General features: G+C 41.6%; 1 protein-coding gene and 1 long non-coding RNA gene across 2 annotated transcripts in view; one reads left to right on the top strand and one right to left on the bottom strand.

Annotated features, from left to right (window-relative positions):
- Positions 1-19,585, bottom strand: part of amotl1 (angiomotin like 1) — a 27,717-nt gene extending 8,132 nt beyond the window's left edge. The window contains exons 1-8 of the mRNA XM_039744068.1: positions 19,511-19,585; positions 16,421-16,576; positions 12,039-12,089; positions 8,639-8,776; positions 6,715-7,642; positions 4,299-4,563; positions 3,553-3,697; positions 2,926-3,015 (exon numbers count right to left, since the gene is read on the bottom strand). Of these exons, the coding sequence (XP_039600002.1) occupies positions 2,926-3,015; positions 3,553-3,697; positions 4,299-4,563; positions 6,715-7,642; positions 8,639-8,776; positions 12,039-12,089; positions 16,421-16,508 (1,705 nt within the window). The 5' untranslated portion in view covers positions 16,509-16,576; positions 19,511-19,585. The remainder of the gene's footprint in view (positions 1-2,925; positions 3,016-3,552; positions 3,698-4,298; positions 4,564-6,714; positions 7,643-8,638; positions 8,777-12,038; positions 12,090-16,420; positions 16,577-19,510) is intronic.
- On the top strand, positions 13,046-19,541 carry LOC120523095. Its single transcript, XR_005632556.1, has 3 exons — positions 13,046-13,316; positions 15,326-15,461; positions 19,461-19,541. It is a non-coding gene; the product is annotated as an uncharacterized LOC120523095 (long non-coding RNA).

The raw sequence follows: 19,585 nt of genomic DNA, 5'->3' as shown, positions 1-19,585 counted from the left end.
TGCTTTACTAGCCATGGTATCCATCGAAGACAGGCAATAAAATAATTACAAATATTTGCTATTTCTTGCCTTCATGAACCTTCAATGCCTTTCATCTGTATTTACATTTGTGTGAACGGTCCCTCTCTCAAGTACTTTTCCAGTAAAGCCTGCTTCTCAGAGTCTGTCATTATTTTTGAGGTTCCTTTCTTTCCTTCTGTCTGCTTTAATACCTTCCATCTTTGCAGGTGACTCTCTTGGCATGCCTCCTATGCCATTTCTCCTCCTCGTGTGTCTCACAAACACCCATCCTCTTTCATCATGTCTCCAACGCCAAACTGACCAATCATATCATTGCCAAGCAGACCGATTAGATTGCCCTGAGGGACTGGACATACAGATCTTGGTGTTTTATTATATAGTGGAATATTATTGTTCTTCACATGGCTGTGGCACGATTTTATTTTTCTCTTGTAATTTCACACATCCTGTTTCTTTTTGTAATTTCTGTATTCTCATCAATAAAAATTTGTTCTCAGAAAAATTACCGCAATAAAACAATGAATGTAACCTGCACATCTTTGGTGATTTGAGAGAAAGAAAAGCCATCCTACACCCCTAAACCTAACTCTGGTCAGCCTTTGCGCAATATACAGAAAAATATAAAGCCAAGAGGTTTGGGGTCATCCACTTCACCACACAGTACCAGTTAAAAAAGGCCATCACTGAGAAAGGAGCTAAGTCATACACTATCAGAAAAATAGTCCCTGGGTAGCCCTAAAATAAACTACTATAGCCTCCCTAAGATGCAAACAGTTGTAAAGGCTTACCCCATAAACCTTTAAGAGTGAAGTCCCCCAAAGAGAGTTGCCACTTGATTCAATAATGACAGAAGCTACACAGCCATAGAGCAGGGCCCATGGATAGAAGACCCCACAAACCATTCTTCTTTATTGAGGTATGGGTTAGGATGGTCAGTACTAAATAACTAAAGGAATGCTATTAAGTGACAGCATAAAAGAAACAAAAATCCCATGTTGAGACCAGCACTAATTTACAGATAGCAGTCTGATATAATGGACGGTGAGAGACAAGAGAAACTAACATGTTGGAGGAGAGTGAAATCACCTTGCCTTTGGGCAGGGGGGTGCAAACCCAGAGATATAAAAGTCTGTGAGGAGTTTGTAGTTAATTTATCTTTTACTTAATTTCTTTTCTTATTTTTCTTAGAAAGTATGCTTATGTGTAATGGTGATTGGTTCTTATCAAAAATATCTCTGTGGAATAATCACTGATCACTGCTTTTCTGTTTTCTTTTAAACAGTACACAGCAGTGGTACCTGGCAGCACTTGACATCAGATCAAATATGCTACGCCTAACCTGTGAAGCTAGGACGAATTTAATGAATGTCACTGAAACCAGTCACTTATGTCAGTTAGAATGACTAGAATGGGCCGTGCAGTCTTTTGGACATGGGACCCCTATAGCAGGATTCTCCATGTTCAGACTTGGACTGCCACAGTGGTTGCAGGTTATTGTTCAAACTTAATTAGAAGTCAATCATGGCAGATAAACAGAACTTGTTACTTAACTCTATGGCTTTCATTCATCCACGCTGGGCAATACTTAAGATTGTAGGGTTTTCTTTCTGAGAATATCATCCAACAAACTTTTTGCCTGGAGCAGATTTGTAAATCTCAGTTGTTCACTTGTTCTCTTCTGTTTCTTTACAAATAGTTTATTCAAACAGATACTTCATGACAAACAAACACACAAGCGTAAATGAGATCACATTATGCAGCTAGCTTTCATTTAAATAATCTTAGTGAGTCAGAGGCAATTCACGTAATGTGACTCAGCCCGGCTAATCTAAAATCAAATGCCACAGGTATGGGGTCTGTATACTTCACAAAAGACAATCAATCAATGCTCGTCCTGAAATATAATGCATAGAATATAGGAACGTGGGTATATTGGACCTCACAAACCAAAGAAAAGCTTGACTGTTTGATGTTTCGTGTTTTACATACCATGACAGAATGGAACAATGAAAAAAAAGGGCAGAGATTGTGGTTGAACTCACTGTGGCTCTTAACTCGTTCATACAGCAACAGCTCCATCAGAAGGCAGCACACTATTCACTATCATAAAAAAAAAGGTGAGCACAACTGTGCTGGAAGGTTTCCATGTGCTCACTAAGTGTGAAATGGCCAGTAATTTTCCATAATTTAAACTGTCATGGTCTGGCAACGAGATCAGCGATAGTAGTTGTCAAATGTGACATACCCCAGGACTGGAAATCGCATAATATGACAGCGACTTTAGATGGTGAGGCTGCTGACTACTTTGTCACTTTCATCTTATTGGTAATTGGCCACTGGTTAAGAAAAAAAGAAGCAAATAAAAACTAAAGACTAAAAGTAATTAAGGGAGTCTTAAAAGGCAGGCAATCTAAAATGAAGCACAAAAATGTTGGTTGAGAAATAATTGAGTTCAGTAGCAATAACTGGTTTCAAATTTAGCAAAATCATTGGAACAACAACATACAGTGACTGTGGCCCTCTGGATCTCTTCCCTAAAGGTTTACTTCTCCAGTATCCTGTCAGCTTACAATTTTGTTTTCCTCACATCCTTGTCCATCTAATGTAGTATTTGTTTATTAAGCTGGACATTTATGATCTCATTCTTATACTCTTAAATAACTTTTTAAATAATTGCACCGTAGTTTTTTTTCACTTTGTTGTAACCCTTCATGATGTATCTACTGTAATTGTAAGCATTTTGAGCTATTTTGGTGTATGAAGATTTGCCCTTTAAATTAATGTGTTCGTCCCTGTGTCTGCGCGGGTTTCTCCCCCACATTTTAAAGGCAGGCATGTGCAGCTCTCTGGCTGAGCGTGCCCGGTGATGGATTGGCACCCACTCCATGCTGATCTTGCACTCACCCTGTGAGGGACAAGGACCATCTGTCCACTGGCCATCACTCCCATCATGATCCATTTTGGCCAGCTGTCTGTTAGCTGTCTCCAGCCGATCTACAAGAGAATTAGACATTGGTTAGAAACACATCAAGTGATACTGCATACTCTCCAAGCTCTTTATCTGACTTTCTGTTTGAGATGAGGCCACTACAACACTGTTCTGTATGGTGAAGAAAATGGTGGAAGGGGCTATCAGTGCTGATACCGTATGTCTGTGTGGACAAGATGGCTCTGGAATGAACAGTTCCATTGTGGATGTATAGTTATATTGTGAATATCATTTACAGACATTACAGGGAGTGAGTAGCAGAGTAAGACTTCTCTGAGACACTCCATGCCCTCATTCCTCCTCCTCCTCTTCCCTACCCCTGTAAGCCTGCAGGTCCCTTTCTTCTGCTGTTCTTTACACAGGTAGTGTGGCATAGTGACTGAATCATTGGACCTTAAATCAGAAGGTTTGGCCCTGAGCAAATCGCTTAACCCGCCTGTGAAAATAATGTAAAAAAATGTATGTGAATTATTATATTCTTTACTTGAACATTAAATGATAATAATTCTCTCCTAAAAACCCTGCGCCTCCAACCACTTTACCTCGCAGGTCCCTGTTGAAGTCAAGCAGCCTGCGTATCTCGCCCTCCAGCTTGTTCTTCATGGCAATATCAAGCGACTCTCTCCTGGATGTGCTCCTCACCAGGTTGTCATAGGCTTCAGAGATCTTGGAGATCTCACGTTCAAACTGCAAATGGAAGGTAAGAAATTTAGAGCATCCATACAGCAACTGGAACCGGACCAACTGACAAGGAATTAAAGATGGAGTGACATTGTAGAATGTTTGGAGACACACGTGAATAACTGGCAGGTAGGTGTCTATCTCTGTCTGCACTGTTGGTCAACTGTCATGTTTTTCTTCACTGGTGAACTTGCCTTTTTCTTTTTGGTCACTTAACATACTGCTTTTACTTTTATATGTTATTTATTTATTTACAGTATATAAATTTGTATTCTTAGTGTTGGAAGTGATAAATGATAGTGTAAGGCACTATATGCATTATGGCCAAACCATTTAGAAGAACAGAGGTTGTACATAGGCTGTAGAATACAAATAGGAGATAATCATGGATGGTGACACATTCCTATAAAGATACAATAGAGACAACCTTAAACCCAGTTGCTCCACAGAAAACAGTGGCATCCAAACCAGGTCTCTAACCTGTACATGACCACAGCTCTGACAGTCTGCCTATAACTCTCAGTATGGGAAAAATTAAGTGGATGACATGCTGCCTTGAGACTTATATATATCTCCAAACTTGAGTTTTACTCCTTTATTCACTCACCTTCTGCAACTTCGCAGCTTTCTCATAGTGCACCTCCAGTTCCTGACGTAGAGCCCGGTTCTCCTCAGATAGAATCTCCACCATTTGTTGAGCTCGTGCCACCACTGCAAATGCATCTCCAGGGAGCTGTTGATTGGCTGGCAGCAACAATGGAGATGGGGAAAACAAAGAAGGAGGTGGGAGGGACCCCGACATGGAAGAAGCTGGAGATGGCATGGGGCTATGATGACGGAGTGTGACAGTCTGGTACGGGGGCTGGCATGCTCTAGGGTGCAGAAAACCAGCTGTTAGGAGGCAGCAAGTGATCTTTATTGTGGGTTGTATATAGACAGCTGCCAATAGAGAGCCCAGGGTATCACTCTTCTCATTTTTTATACTATTCTTACCATTCTGTACATGTTAGTTGTGTGTGCATATTGGAGTTGTGTGTGTGAAGCCTATTTATATATGTGACCGTGTAAGCATGCCTATGTGTGGCAGAGAAATGTGTGTGCATTTGAATGTGTGTCTGTGTGTGTTCACATCTTTGTGGGTATATGAGTCAGTGAGGCTAATGTGTTTGTGTGTTTAAAAGAGTGTCTACAAGACTCCTGTACCTGTGTGTGAGAGTCTGGATTTGTGTGTTTGTGAATTTTAGTGAGACAGTGTGTATGGGGAAGTATGTTTGTTTGGACATGAATATACAGCATAAAAGTACAAGTTTGAATGGGCGGAGTGGTGGTTCTGAGGCTAAGGATCTGCACTGGCAATCGGAAGGTTGCCGGTTCGAATCCCGTAATGCCAAAAAGGGACTCTGCTCTGTAGGGCCCTTGAGCAAGGCCCTTAACCTGAAATTGCTGAGCGCTTTGAGTAGTGTGAAAAGCGCTATATAAACGCTAAGGATTAATCTTTGAATGTGTGTTTGTGTGTCTGTTAAAGTTAGACTCTGTGCAAGCTCGTAGAGAGTCATATATATGTATGTATTTACTGTGTACGTCAAGAGACCAGAGAATCTCTTCTTTAAGAGCATGTGCATGAATAAGGAAAAATATGTTTCCATATGTGAGAAGTGTGAATGACAAAAATCTCATTGCTTGTGTGAATACAGAGGGAGCCATGTATGTGCACGTAAGAATCAAAAGCCTCTACATGTGTGAGAAAGGGAGTCTTCTGCTCTGCTCACGTGTTATTAGAGATATAGAGTTCTGAGTCAAAGAAAACAATGCTATATTAATTCTTTACATTGTGGCATAACACTAACCTTTCACCTCAGTTAATTGTAAAAATTAAAAAAATATAACCTTGTCTGCCAGAAATAGCATTTTTGTGGTGGAACTGCATTTGGAGAAACATGATATACTAGTAAATTTAGTTTGCTCTTTATTTTCTCAAAAATATGGTTTATGTTTAATTGCATTTTTGCTCTGGCCCAGGTAATGAATCAATACCGGTTGTTTCTCCGAAAATTCTGCGTGGAAATTAATGTGTTCACACCGAAGAGATAATACAGAATCTGAGAAGATCGAGCTCAGAAATCTCTGATACACATACATATATGAACACCAATGCATAATCTGTCCGAGGAAATCTACTTGTAGAATGAAGAGAACAGAATTGGCCTGTGCACCTGGAAGAGTCAGTGAGGTAGAATGCATGTGCATCACTGAGTATGTGAATATACAGGAGGTCACTTACTTTTACAAATGCGTGTGAACTGCTTTTCTGATTGGCTGTGTGGGACCCTCTGTGGGCATATTGGTGCAAATCTGTGTGAGTGTCAAAGAGAACGTACATGTGCTGGGGACAAACTTATGAGGATGAGCGTGTACTGTATGTATGTGCACTATATGTTTTCAGGGTATCCTTACATAAATGTGAGCCTCCCGATATCTGTATGTGTATCATCTGAGGGTGTATGTGTGTGTGTGTCTGAGCTAATATGTACAAGAGTCATTGAAAAAAATCTTATATGGCATCTTATGTGGATATGAATATGCATTTGTGTACATTAATGTACTGGTGCCTGAAATTGTGAATGTCTGAGCCTACTTAAATACAAGTGTGTGTGTGTGTGTATATATGCAAATAAGAGTAAACTTATATACACAACCTTGTACCATTGTGCACAAATAGGCCTGCATGCATGTACACTTGAGTGAGTGAGGAAGGGTGAACTGGACAGAATGTGGATACTTAAGGGCACCTGGTTTCATGTCTTCAGTTGCTAAACTGTTTGTGATGTCAGCTGAGTCTGCCTGTCTTAGACTTGTGCAACACTGACAAATGCAAATATGTGTATCTTTTATAATGCAGATACAAAATTGTGAATGTGCCTTTTTTAAAGTCTGCACGGAGTCACATGTACTGCTTGGATACTGTATGATTCACCTCTGGGTCCCCACTGCATACGCCAGTGTAATGACTTAAGCAGTCCTACCTTGCTCCATACTCGGGAGGTGACAGACACTTCAACACAGCCACTCCTGCCTTACTTGGCGGTGGAGCACAGTAGGCCTTGGGGGTTTCTGGCACCGATGCTGATTGTGCTTCACTATAGCAGGGTACTCCTTCCTGGGCTTTGGTCACACTGGTCATTGAAGGCTTGTTCTTAAATGGGTATTCTGGTGGTGGACCACGGGGATCTCCTCCTTTTCCAGCAGTTTGCTGAGAAGAAACAGCAGCTGAGTTCTTCATCCCTTTGGCAGATGTCATCTGGGAAGGCAGACTACTACTACTGCATGCTGGCACCTGCTGACGTGCCCCATTCCTCTCCAGTGACATCTGCATGATCCGCTCACTCAGTGATCGCACATGGCCCTGCTTTAGCTCTTTCAGGGCTTCATCCTTGTGTGTAGGTCCTGTGTTGGCACGACTGACTGCAGATCGTCCCTCTGTTCGGACTTTCTGAGGCGTGCTGGATGCCACAAAGTAGCCTGGCCCTGTCTGTTGCCCTCGGAACAGTTGTGACTGTGCTTTTGCTTCTTCATAGGTGGGCAGCTCCTCGTTATTCTGCTGTGGCTGCGCAACACGCAGAACCTGTTTCTCCATAGAGATGTTGTCCACCTGATGTTCTTGGCCTTGGGGTTCCTGACGTGCCGACTGCTGGACCATAGGTACGTCTTCCTGAACAAGGTTTTCTGTGGAAGAAAGGGTGCTGGTGGCCAGCCCAGCGCTTCCTGCTGCTGGCTGTATCGGCTGCTGGGATGACTGTGGCATGCTGTGGAAGCTCACAGAGTCACTGGCTTGGCCGCCATACCTCAGGTGTTCCTGCATTAGGCGCTGCAGAACGGTTCCTGGGGCCACGTCCTCAGAGCCTCTCATGTCAGGTTCTGGGACCCGCTGTGAAACAGGCGCCAACTCCTCACCTGAAGGAGCATAAGTACAAGAGATCAAGAAGATGCTCAAGAGACAAAAATAGGGTGAGCGTTATTCTAAAGAAAGGAATCCATCAGACACAATTGACATGTGGGCACAGCATAAAATGTAAATGTTGGGTAAATGTCCACAGTACCAAGAACTTTTGCCAAATTAGCAAATGAATGATTGAAAGCCTTCTTTCACAGGGTTTTGTCACCTAAATCACACATCCCCATATTTGTTAAGTCTGCATGTTCTGCATGGGTGTTTTCTCTCTGTACTCTAGTTTTCCTTCCAAATTTCAAAAAACATGCAGTTTAGGTTAACTCGTAAATCTAAATTGGCCCTGTATGTGTCTGTGTATGCATCTGTGTGTGGTGTTTCATGCAAGCTCCAGCCAATGTTTGTTTCCACCTTCCCTTGATGCTACTGGGATAATGTGTAGCCCCCGAAGTGGGCTTAAAAATGTTATATAGCATTCTGGTCAAATCCCAGATAGCAGAATTTAGCCTAGAAGTGACCTGATCTGAAGTGTTCTTCTCAGAAACCCTGTGCAAGGTCCTCAAGGGTATATTTTAAAATGTTCATCCACTGTACTCAACTGCAGTAGAGATTTTACTTTTTATAATCCAGTATGCACTGCATCAGTCCAGTCAAGATGAGCGATACTGTACATGGATAGTTGTGACCGTTATTAATCGTTATAAAATTAATAATGTTGCTACAGAGTGATGATAGGTTGTATACTGATTAACGCATGCAAGTAAGAACTGTGCACAATACAACAAAGATACTATAAACCTATATAGCGGATTAAAAATGCGCTAACTACCCAAACTATAATACCACTCTGCCTTAGCTGTATCTGGTGATACCAAAGTCTGTCCCAGTTGATGGTTTTTTTACATCATCTTAAAGCTGTACTAAGTGTTTAATTACAAAGGGGAAATAAAATATAACTGAGACTTAGTGACAGTGTGCAAATGAACCAAAACCATCGATACCTGCACGTCCTACTGGTTCCACTGTCAGTTGACCTTCATGACTGCAAGGGTAGGAGTTACTTTGCTCACTGTAGCTATATGGATACCCATCCAGGACTTGAACAGGATGGTGCAAACCAGTGCAAATCTCTGGGGCACCTAAAACCAAGAAAAGGTGAAGAGTGAACCAGCATCAATTCAAGCTTACACTTGACTTGAAATGAACAGACCCTCTCAAAATCTAGCTTCAGGCAGACATTCCATGTGTACTGGCACCAAGCTGCCCCATTGGAAAAAGTTGTAAAGTCTTTAATGCAACTTATGAGTGCTTTAGGTGTGGGATTTCAATTAAGAAGCTCTTTAGTTCAGATCCATCCTGAAACATTAACTCTTGTTGTGTCCTGATCACCTTGTGTGCTTCAGATGAGATTTATAGCCTTTAGACTGAGGACAGAAAGATATGGAACACGATAATCCGCTGTGGTGACCCCTAACGGGAGCAGCCGAAAGAAGAAGAAGACAAGGTTTTATTGTAGAGGCTCTCCAGTCAGATTCCACCTTAGCCAGATGTATTTCTTAGCATTTTGTGTATCAAGATCTATAAGTAGCAAAATCCCAACAAATGCTGTCACATGCACCCAGAATCCAGAAGGGTTCGATAGCCTTAATGGTCACCTCTCACTCATGTTTTCCCTTGCATGTCCCCTCAGGTCGGGAAGCAGATACCATTTAATCCACTTACACTGGAGGAAGTGAAATCTTGTACTGCTTATCCTGTTTGTGATTTGCCAGGTGAGCTCCTACTATTGGCATATTCCAGCTATCTGAAACATCCCTCTGCCCCTGCACAGCTGACTGGCCCTATAATTAGACCGGTATGTTGCCTGGTCATTCTAGGCAAGGGTGACGTCATGTCCAAGAAACCCATCTTCAGCTGGTCAGATCAGCCTTACTAAGCACCCCTGCAGAGTGCCGGGTAAACCTATTAATTGCATCCAGGAGCTCCCAAGTTCAATACCATCATGTGCAAACATGAGGGCTAACCAACTGTAAACTAAATTTAAAAAAGCATGTGTATTGGACAAGGAGGTGGCTCAGTGGTGTAGTGGTTTACTGACCTGCCTCACAGCCCTAGGAAATTTGTTTTGAATCCCGGTCTGGTCTGTGTGGAGTTTGCATGTTCTCCTTGTATCTGAGTGAGTTTGTCTAGGGCTCATTATCAAGAGGTGGTGCTCCAGATTGCTTCCCACATCCCAAAGATGACAGGGTCATTTAAATGTGTCTATAATGTGTGAGTGTGTGTCTGCAAACTGGAATCCATCCAAAGTTGGTTCCAGCTTTGCACCAGATTTCAACACCCTGTGACAATAAAATTGGATTAAGTGGCTTTGAAAATGGATGAATATTGGATAAGATAATCCGGATACACTCATTCTGCCCATCCTATCAGATATGTAAATAGCAATGATGTCTATTACTCAGTCTTTACTATACTGTATATAGCACCATTAAAAAGCAACCCCAATAAAATACAAGATGTATACAAAAGTCAAAAAGATAGTAATGTGGTTATATAAAGGTAATGTCAAGACAGTGGGTAGACATATTGAAATGACCAGAAGAATGTCACCATAAGAATGCAAATGAATAGCCCAGATTTAAATTCTGGAACTGGTGGTGGACCATGAAGAGGCAATGATAATGACTGTAAACTAAAACAGTTGGATTGTAGCTGACAAATCTTAAGGTTTATGGTATTCATTTCAAATATCTCAATGATTAAGCTCTTTTGCTTTTGTTGTGCTTAACTAAACACATGCATGTGAATAACAAACAATGTTTGGTATTTCAGGCATTCAGCTGTGTGCCACATCAGGGAAACAGCTTTCATGCTACCTGGCCAGAATTTTGACCATCTGAATAAACTGCCAATGTTTCACACTGTGTGTGAGCATGTGCCAGATAACAGATCACAGGTTTTGAATAGTGACCAAACTGGTAGGGTGGAGAAAATGTCAAAAAGTCAGAAGGGGGTCAGTGAGGGACAGGCTGTGTCATAAGGGTTAACAGGGTGACCTGAGAAGTAAATTAGAGGGCTGAGGTAAAAGCCAAAGTCTTATTGATGGTCAAAGCGTGAAACTTGGTGAGCGATGGGTAACATGAGAAGTGTATGGTGGGGGGATGAGAAGTGTTGGGGGTCAGGGGTAAAAGAAACACAGGAAGGGATAAGCGAATGAGAGGCAGTGTCCAAGGTGTCCAGAGGGTAATGTGAGACGTGACTTGGGAGTCAAAGCAAAAGGCAGATTCAGTGGTGAGGGAGCAGTGGAGTTTCCAGGTCAAATGGTTTCATGCTAGGTCTAGAGGTGGGGGACAGGCATTTGGATGGTGTGTATGACAGGCAAAGCTCAAAAGGCTGAGGCAGGTCCATTGGAGGAAAACAGTCAAGCAATCAAAGACACAAAAAAGAAAACTATACAGCAGCAAAACCACCAGCGTTAAACTAACACCTAAACTTTCAAGAGTTGTTTTACCACTCTGAGTTCTTTTAACACTGGCAACCCTGTTGTGTATTATGGTTTCAGCATAATCTTTGGGTTCAAAGCGGCCTAAGTGTCAGAAGTCAGACAGAAAGACGCTCCTAAGTTTCAGATGTTATAAAGACTGAGACCCCGGGGATTAAAAAGTAACGGTCGCTGTCTAGAAGATAAAAGTTGAGGGCGCTCAGAAAGTTAAGGACACGGGCTGTCGGTTCAGAAGACAACAACTTCAGTCTTTTGAAGTCAGGGGTAACGGACCGAGTCTCCCTGACGTCGCAAGCCAGCCCCCCTGGCGCCCGCTTTCCAACCACACCACCAGAATAAAGCCCGGGCACGACGGAAACCCCCTCCCCCTCTCCCAGCCAGAAAGTTTTGGAAGTTCCCGTCACCTGGTACCGATCCCGAGCTGTCTCAGTACCGTTCGGCAGCGCCTTTCTCACAGAGCCAAAGAGCAACAGCGAGTAAGCAGCCCTTGGAGCGTCCAGTCCCGCACACAATCGGGACCATTCATCGAGGAATGAGCGGAATGTAGCGACCGACCGCAGGCTGCCGGGTCCTAGTGCCTCTGGCTCTCCACAAGGGGCGTGTCCTCTCACTGAGCGGGGAGCACGGTCCTAGTGCCGTCGCGCGTAGGGAAAATAGGGGCCTCGAATGTAGTGTGTGGGGGCAGCACGACACGCCTCGGAGAGCTCACACCGAGGGGCATGGATAATGGCACCGCTTCCTGTTATCAGCTTGACTGATACTGACAACAAATGAAGGGAAAGGAGCTAACATCTACACCACAGAAGAATAAACCTTTGTGAATATAGGTGTGTATTTTTGGAAAAAGCAATACATTCAGAAAGGTGACATTCCTCTTTTTCCATCACACATCAACTTACCTAGTAAATCCTGGTTGAACTGGGCAGCCAGCTGTTGAGAGACATGGTGATCTGCAATGAGTTGGAAAAAAGGTTCACTTATTTAACACAAAATGCATTAAAGAGAAAAAGCTGACATACAGTATACTGAATTTATATAGATAGATAGATAGATAGTAGCACTGGCAGCGAGAGCCAGAGTGGATATTTTTGGTCTTTACATGGCTCTTTTAGGTGTCTCTCTATCTTTTAAATGACCACTTGCCATTGCTGCAGTAGAGGGAATTCTGTGACATTGCAGTCTTGTCGTTTCTGTAGGTGTCCCTGCCACTGGCGATGGAATGCCAGCTCATACTATGAGTGACTCATTCATGGCTGATGCAGCCTGTCAGTTCCATTACATAGCTCTCCATTCAAAGAGGCTGTCCCCAGCGACAACTTCCAACTTCTTAAAACAGCACACAACTCTTCAAAATGGTGGGATGGTCTTTGTTTCCTCTGCTTTTGTGTGACCCGAAACAAAAGCATATTAGCAGGGGTCTTGAGCGCTTTTCTGTTAGGTGGCACAGCAAGGATGTTAAACACACTGCACTTATTGAGCAGGTGATCTTTTGATTACAAGTGAGAAGACAAACCTCATTGTCTTGAGATGCAGATATACCTCTTGGTTGTTTTCCTTCTCTGAAAGTCTCTAAACTGAGACTGCAAACATTCTAAGGTCTGGATCTCAGCTTTGTGATTCTCCCTCTATTGCTGCTCTGTAATGGTTCTGTGATTTGCCTTATAATTTGCCTTAAAATGCCTGTGCATTTTTCACCTCTGGTCCTGCTTCATTCACACAATTCACCCTTGCAGGGCCTTCTTAATGTATGAGCGCAATGGGCACTGGCTAGGAGGCACAGGAACATAGGGGCTCACAATGTTTCTGATGCCCGTGTATGTTTCTGTTTTGCTACCAAAACAGGAGCCCCAGTGCACTAATTTGCAACATGATGTGACACATTGTTTTTCCAGCTCCATAAGTTGGATGCTCTGAACACCCAGGCCAGTGGACCTTAACAGATGGAGAAGTATTGGTGGAGCTGCAGAAGTAACAGTCTCTCAGCTGTCTTCTTTCCTTGTACTGATGCTGCAAACAACACATCAGATCCTGAATCTCAGCTTTAAGACTCTCCATCAACAACTCAGAAGAGCCCAGAAAATCCACTTTGATCACAGCGGCATTCAGCACTTAGCTGAGTCAGAACATAGGTCCTTCTCTTTGTCCTGCTTCTGACACCAATGTAACACTGAAGCCAGGTACCAGAATGGATCCTCTGCTTTTTGCATGACTGTTTGAGGTGGCTCACTATTCTTAAAAGGGCTGCTTGTTACTGCCACGCTAGATAGAATTTTGTTTGCAAATTTGCAGTCTTTCGTTTTTATAGGCACGTCTGAAACTGGTGGTGGAATGCAAGATCATTCTATGGGTGACTCATCCCTGGGTGATGAAACTTGTCAGCACTGTTTTAATATATACACTTTGCTAGATGATTGATTAGAATAAGAAAAGAAGGTGTATTGATCCTTAGCCTATGAGGTTCCTACTGCTTCTGAGAGTTAACCTTGAGTTAACTTTGAGAGCCTGAACCTGCAATTAGCTCTCCTTACTTTGGCTCTGCTTAATAGAATCCAATCATGTCATATGTTGTTAGCTTAAAGACTTTTGGTGTTCACTCTTGTCATATCACTGCCTTCTGCATCTCTAAGTTTTGAGGCCCAATTTTGTTACTTCTGTATATTATCCTGTTCTACTCACTAGAGTCAGATAATGGCAGTTGCCATTAACCTTGATACACATGGAGTCCCGTTCTCTCATATTACTGACTTTAGAAACCCTGGATTGTGATTCTGTAACATCCCTGCATTTTGCAGCTCTTATCTTAGGAGGCTGATCCTATCATTTCTCAAATGGTGGTAGGTTAAATAAACTTGTGATCTGATCATGTATGAATTGTACAGCTGTACTCTAGAGTCTGATCAGGTAATGTTTGAAATGTGTGTAGCTTAAATATGCTTAGAATATGATACTTACTGTCAGTTCTCCAGCTGCACTGCATACACTCTACAGTTCTACGCAAATATCCCTAGCTTAAATAATCATGGTGAATAACCGCTCAGATCTCTATAGCAATCTGCAGGTGTCCCATCTAGAATCTATTTCTCGCAGATCTCACATGATAGAAGTTTAATTCTCTGATCTTTTATGACTTTTCATTCTGCAACTTTAACCCAAAGAGCCTGATGTTGTCAGATCTCATGCTTTATTCAGATCCTGTCAGGTCTTTGCATGTGTTAGCTTTACTGCTTCAGTTACATTTATGCATTTCATAGTTCTTCTCTGTAGAGTGCTATCTTGTGAGAGCTCATGTGTCAGCAACTTAAATACTCAAAGAGTATGATTCAGTTAGATTTTTTTGTCTTCTGAAAGCCTTCTGTCAGACACCAAAGGCCTACAGCTTTGTCTTTGGAGTGTGTCCCTCAAATTTAACCATCTTGAAGCCCAGTCCATTTAGAACTGTGCATTGACCAATCTGGTATTGGCTCTGGAAATAGTCTGGGCGTAATCCTGTCTGATTTCTCCATTTCTAACCCACAGGATACATGCGTCTGTCAGGTCACAGACACCTACTTTTTAACCATTCTTGAAAATAACTGTAAATCTCTCTGATTGCTTCCTATAGTTCTTCACTCTGTGGACTAGACTTGTAAATTCCTAGATGCTCAACCACAGCTTAATATGTTGCAGCTTTAACAAAGGTGAACTGCAAACATATTGTTTCTGTATTGTTTTGTTTTGTTTCCTATAGTTTTGATCCTAGGTTGATGATGATCTTCTAGCTTATCATTTAAGCCTGCTTTCTGCATGCTCTTGTTTTATCACCTCCAGTCAAATGAAATCAAATATTTGTATTTATCAACTTAACATTCTAAAAGTCTAATCCTATCAAATTCTTCTGTAATTTTCATTTTAACCCAGGACTCTAATCGTGCAAGATCTCAGTATCTTACCTGTTTAATACGAATGAGTGCACTCTTTTGCTGTAGAGTTACTTAAACTATAATTCTGTCAGCTCTCACAACCCCTCAGTGATTTCTGTGTTCTTCCAAAATGATCATGTTCATTCTCAGCATGTCACAGCATCATGTGTTTGTAGCTAGCATCCTAACATTTTACAGTAAGGTATCTAATTCAGTTTTGTAATCCAATACTTTTCATTTTCTGGTGTCTTTTAATATCTGTTCTTTATATTTTGCTTTTTTCTCAGCAGTTGGATCTGATCGAATTTCTGCGTCATGCAGCATTAAAACCTCAATTATTTCTTGGGCAAACCTCAGCGTGCCATTGATGCACTTCCCTGATGTCTGATCTCCCCACGTCTCAGTCTCTTGGCAACTGATCACGTATGCTCTTGACACAATATTACCTTCTGCAGTTTGATCTTGTCAGTTCTCAATATCCTGCTGAATTATTTCTCCAGGGGTCTTATTTTGCCATCTGTAATTATTGTGTTGTCTGATCTGCCATACCTCAGCATCCCGCAGTTGTCACTCCTTTGAAGTGGAGTGTCATCTGATCTTGGTGGCCTGCTGCTCTATGCAGAGGCTTCTCTACATGTTTAGGCTCCAAAAATGAATGAAGCATATCTGTGTGACAACGCAGTCCCATTCACACCATTCCATTCACTTTCAAATCTCCTTTATCACTTCATCAGTCATGCTGAAGTATTTAACATTATTTGCCAGTTTGTTATCTTTAGCTACTTTAGTTGAGTTTAGGAATTTCTATGATAGCACCAGATAGTGGTGACATATTGCACATTGGCCAGACATGTAAGTAAGAATTTCACTGTACTCTGTATAAGTGAAAATAAGCTCAAGCTTAACCAGCTATATTTTTACATTTTGCTTCCTAATATCACTTCAATGAAAAAAAATTGACCTAAATGAACAAAGTGAGCTAGAATCAGCTACAGATCCACATCCCAGCAAAATCAGGCTAATGTAAGAAATACAGAACGTTACTGCATGATGGACACAGCTAAGCAGCTAACATGAGGACCCTGAGTCATTAGTGTAGTTACATGATTTGTGGTCAGCACTACTATTGTCTGTCCTGTGTCACTAGGTTTACTCCAATTGTAGTTGTGTCTTTTGACCTGTACAGGTCATCCTTTAATGGCGTGTAAACTCACCAGATCATTAGGCTGGCAGCTGTGTGACAGGACTGACACAACTGATGTTCAGTTTGGCAACTCTGAAAATGTTTCACTGGGAAATTCTCAAATTATTTCATGGTACAGAGTGAAATTACATAGATCAGGTCCATTAGTTTAAGTTTTTTACTAATCATGGTGGCTTACCTTGTTGTGTTGTTAAGAAGTGATGAATTCCAATGTGGTAGAGCCATCTGGCAACATCTTCAGGGATCCAGTTGTCCCCCGAGTCCATACCCGCCTGCAGGTTAGAAGTGGTGTCACAATGATATACCCAAAAGTGGCAAGAGTCCTTGGATATTTCTGTGGGAGTAAATAAAGATGATATCCCGCTCAATGAAGGTGTAATGTAAAGTGATGATTCTGTAAATTGTACAATCTTTCTATTATATAAAAAAATCCTGGGGACTTTTTAGCCTGGGACGAGATGTGACTTTTTCAGAGAGATCAATCAATCAATCAATCAACATTTATTTATATAGCACATATTCATACAAAAAAATGTAGCTCAAAGTGCTTTACAAAATGAATAGAAAAATAGAAGACACAATAAAAAATAAACATAAGTCAACATTACTTAACATAGAATAAGTAAGGTCCGATGGCCAGGGTGGACAGAAAAAACAAAAAAAAACTCCAAAAGCTGGAGAAAAAAAATAAAATCTGTAGGGGTTCCAGACCACGAGACCGCCCAGTCCCCTCTACTTCCAAGATACTTCCAAGTCCCGTGAGATGAGACTTTGTGCCAAGAGAATTCACCAGCCTCGGGCTGGAAATAAAAGTTAAAGAGTAGATGACAAAGTAGAACATTGTAAAGAGGTTCCAAAACGTTGGTGCGAAGCACATGCAGAGCAGGTTAGAGATAATGAAAGTACTAAAATTTGAAAGTCTCAAAAAATGATAGTAAAGAACGCATCAGCGCAAACAAACAGAAATTATTACTCAGTGAAATAACGGAAAAGTGAAAAGAGATTTAACTTTAAGTCAGAGACTTGTAGATTGTCTAATTCATGTTGTCATCAGGGAGAAGTAGTGTTTCTTCCCAATGAAGAGCCGTATCAGCGAGAATAAAACGATTTGTTGTTTGGTGAAAGTGAAATCCACATACATGAGCGGCAGAGACACAAAGTGGCTGGAGCATATTGCAGGCCTGAGCGAAGTGAGCAGGGTAGGTATATGTAAAGAAAAGGCGCTGCAGAGAAAGATTTACTGCAAAGAAGATCAGTTAAATTTCTTTTTAACTCTTTAATTTGATGTTTCCAGATTTCAGTGGTCTAAAGTGCATCCCTAATTCAAAGAAGGAGTCATTTGCTTTGGGGTTCATGGGCCACAGTGGTTGTGCTGGGGAAGTTCAAGTTGTAGAGATTCTGTTAAGCTGCTGGCCCGCTAATGTCATGCCCTCTACTCAACACGCGGCCAAGGTGGCTAAATGTCATACAATGAGGCTTTCAATGATTGAAATGAAATTTAAACTAGGGGCCTCATAGTTCTGGATGTCATACTTGCTGTGCAATATGGCATATTAATGAAGCCTGAAGAAACAGTTGGTACTTGTTCTGCCAAATAACTCCCTCAAGATCAGCTACCCTTGACGTTTCCTGCAATTTTCATATAGATCATTTTATCAAGTTGTGGATGGTCTCAATGCATGCTTTAGACCGGCAGTCGTGTAGTGTAGCATCCCCAAAAACAGTCATAATGCTCTGTGACTAGACAATACAAAATCAAGCATTCAATTTTGTCTCAAGTTGTAGAGTGAGACTTTTGTGTGTGTGTGAGATTTGCTCTCAACAGGAAGTACAAAGAACACATTGCCCACAAACAGAGAGGAGCCTAATCAAATTTACAAGAGAACTGCGAAGAAACAAAGAAAAAAGGTGCAGATAAGAGGCACATGAAACTGCCAAGCCAACACAAATTTAATTTTTGTCATATCACACCTAAACAGAGAAAGAAAAAATATTTTCCATAGTGATTGGTGTCCCATAATGTGTTGACCTCATGAGACCTTCACAGTGCAGTAGGGCATCTGAAACTGTACTTAGAGGCTGTAAAGCAGTCATGTAATCTATCATGAAACTGTGATTCCAAGTCATGTAATCTTACATCCCAAAGCTGTTGAGAACAGGCAACTGCAGTCATGAAGTGTGACATTTCTCCAGCTCGAAATCTGTAGTGCTGGTTCATGATTCCAAATAGAAAGACTCATATGCACTCTAAAAAAATGGCCTCCTCTAGTGGTTTGGCTAATCATAAACTGCGAGTATTGCACTTTCCGTACCCATAAATATTGGACTAAATAAAATATCCTGGCAGGTCATGTTATTTGATGGTGAACGTCATGTTTTGGGGTTCTATGTTCAGCCAGTTAAACTGCCATTCAATGATTCACATTATATTAAAACTGAGTGCTCCATAGTTTCAGTGATCAGTGTATGATATGACACTGACAGCTGAAAAGCTAATATTCATATGGGATGCCTTGCAAAACACAATTTTTTATTCATTCTGCTAAATTCTGAAATTTTCAAGCAGATAAACTGAGATTTGAAATAGGAGCTCTCACACCTACAGTGCTATAATATGTGAATTTAGGACATTGTAATTTCAGATTTTATGCCCACTCTGCCAGAACCTTTAAGTATTATGGCTGAACTGAGTACACTGTGGTTTCCACATGTAACTCTTTATTGTTTCAGACTGAATTTAAATCAAAAGCATTTCTGCATCAGATACTCCATCTTCTGGGTCCAGTGGGAATTTGACCCAGAAGGCTTTTGATTTCCCACTTTGTCTCCTGTCTGCTACAACAAGGGTACAGTGGCTGAGATGGGATTCAAACAGACAGCCTAGTGGTTTCAGAATTGGACTTGAGAGGCCCATGTCGTCAGACCACTTAGGTACTCACCCATTCATTCAGTTGGTATTTCAACTAGCAACCTTGTGGTTTCAGACATTTTACTGCTAGTCTCGCTGTAGTGTTGACTACTGGCTCCCTGAGAAATGTTCTTTGCTTTAATCCTTTATTGACCCCATGGTAAGAACTGGTAAGAATTTTTCATTTAGGAGGTAGATTCAGTTAATTCTGTTTGCCTCGTTTAATCCGAAAAATGTGCAGATCTATACGCCGCCCACCTTACCTTCGGGTTACCCATAAACTTGAACCAGTCCTCTCTTTTGTTTCCAGGTCTCCTCATCTGACCACCTCTCCCCACCACCCTCTAGCAGATTCCTTACCTGGAACTGGGTGCCTGATCCTCCTAATATGTCAGCAGCTCCTGGGTAGCATCGAGCTACAGACAAAGACTTTCA

The sequence above is a fragment of the Polypterus senegalus genome, chromosome 2 (assembly GCF_016835505.1).
Source record: "Polypterus senegalus isolate Bchr_013 chromosome 2, ASM1683550v1, whole genome shotgun sequence".
In the NCBI taxonomy this organism is placed as follows: domain Eukaryota; kingdom Metazoa; phylum Chordata; class Cladistia; order Polypteriformes; family Polypteridae; genus Polypterus; species Polypterus senegalus.
The sequence above is the reverse complement of the archived record's forward strand: the minus strand, read 5'-3'. Positions and strand labels throughout refer to the sequence as shown.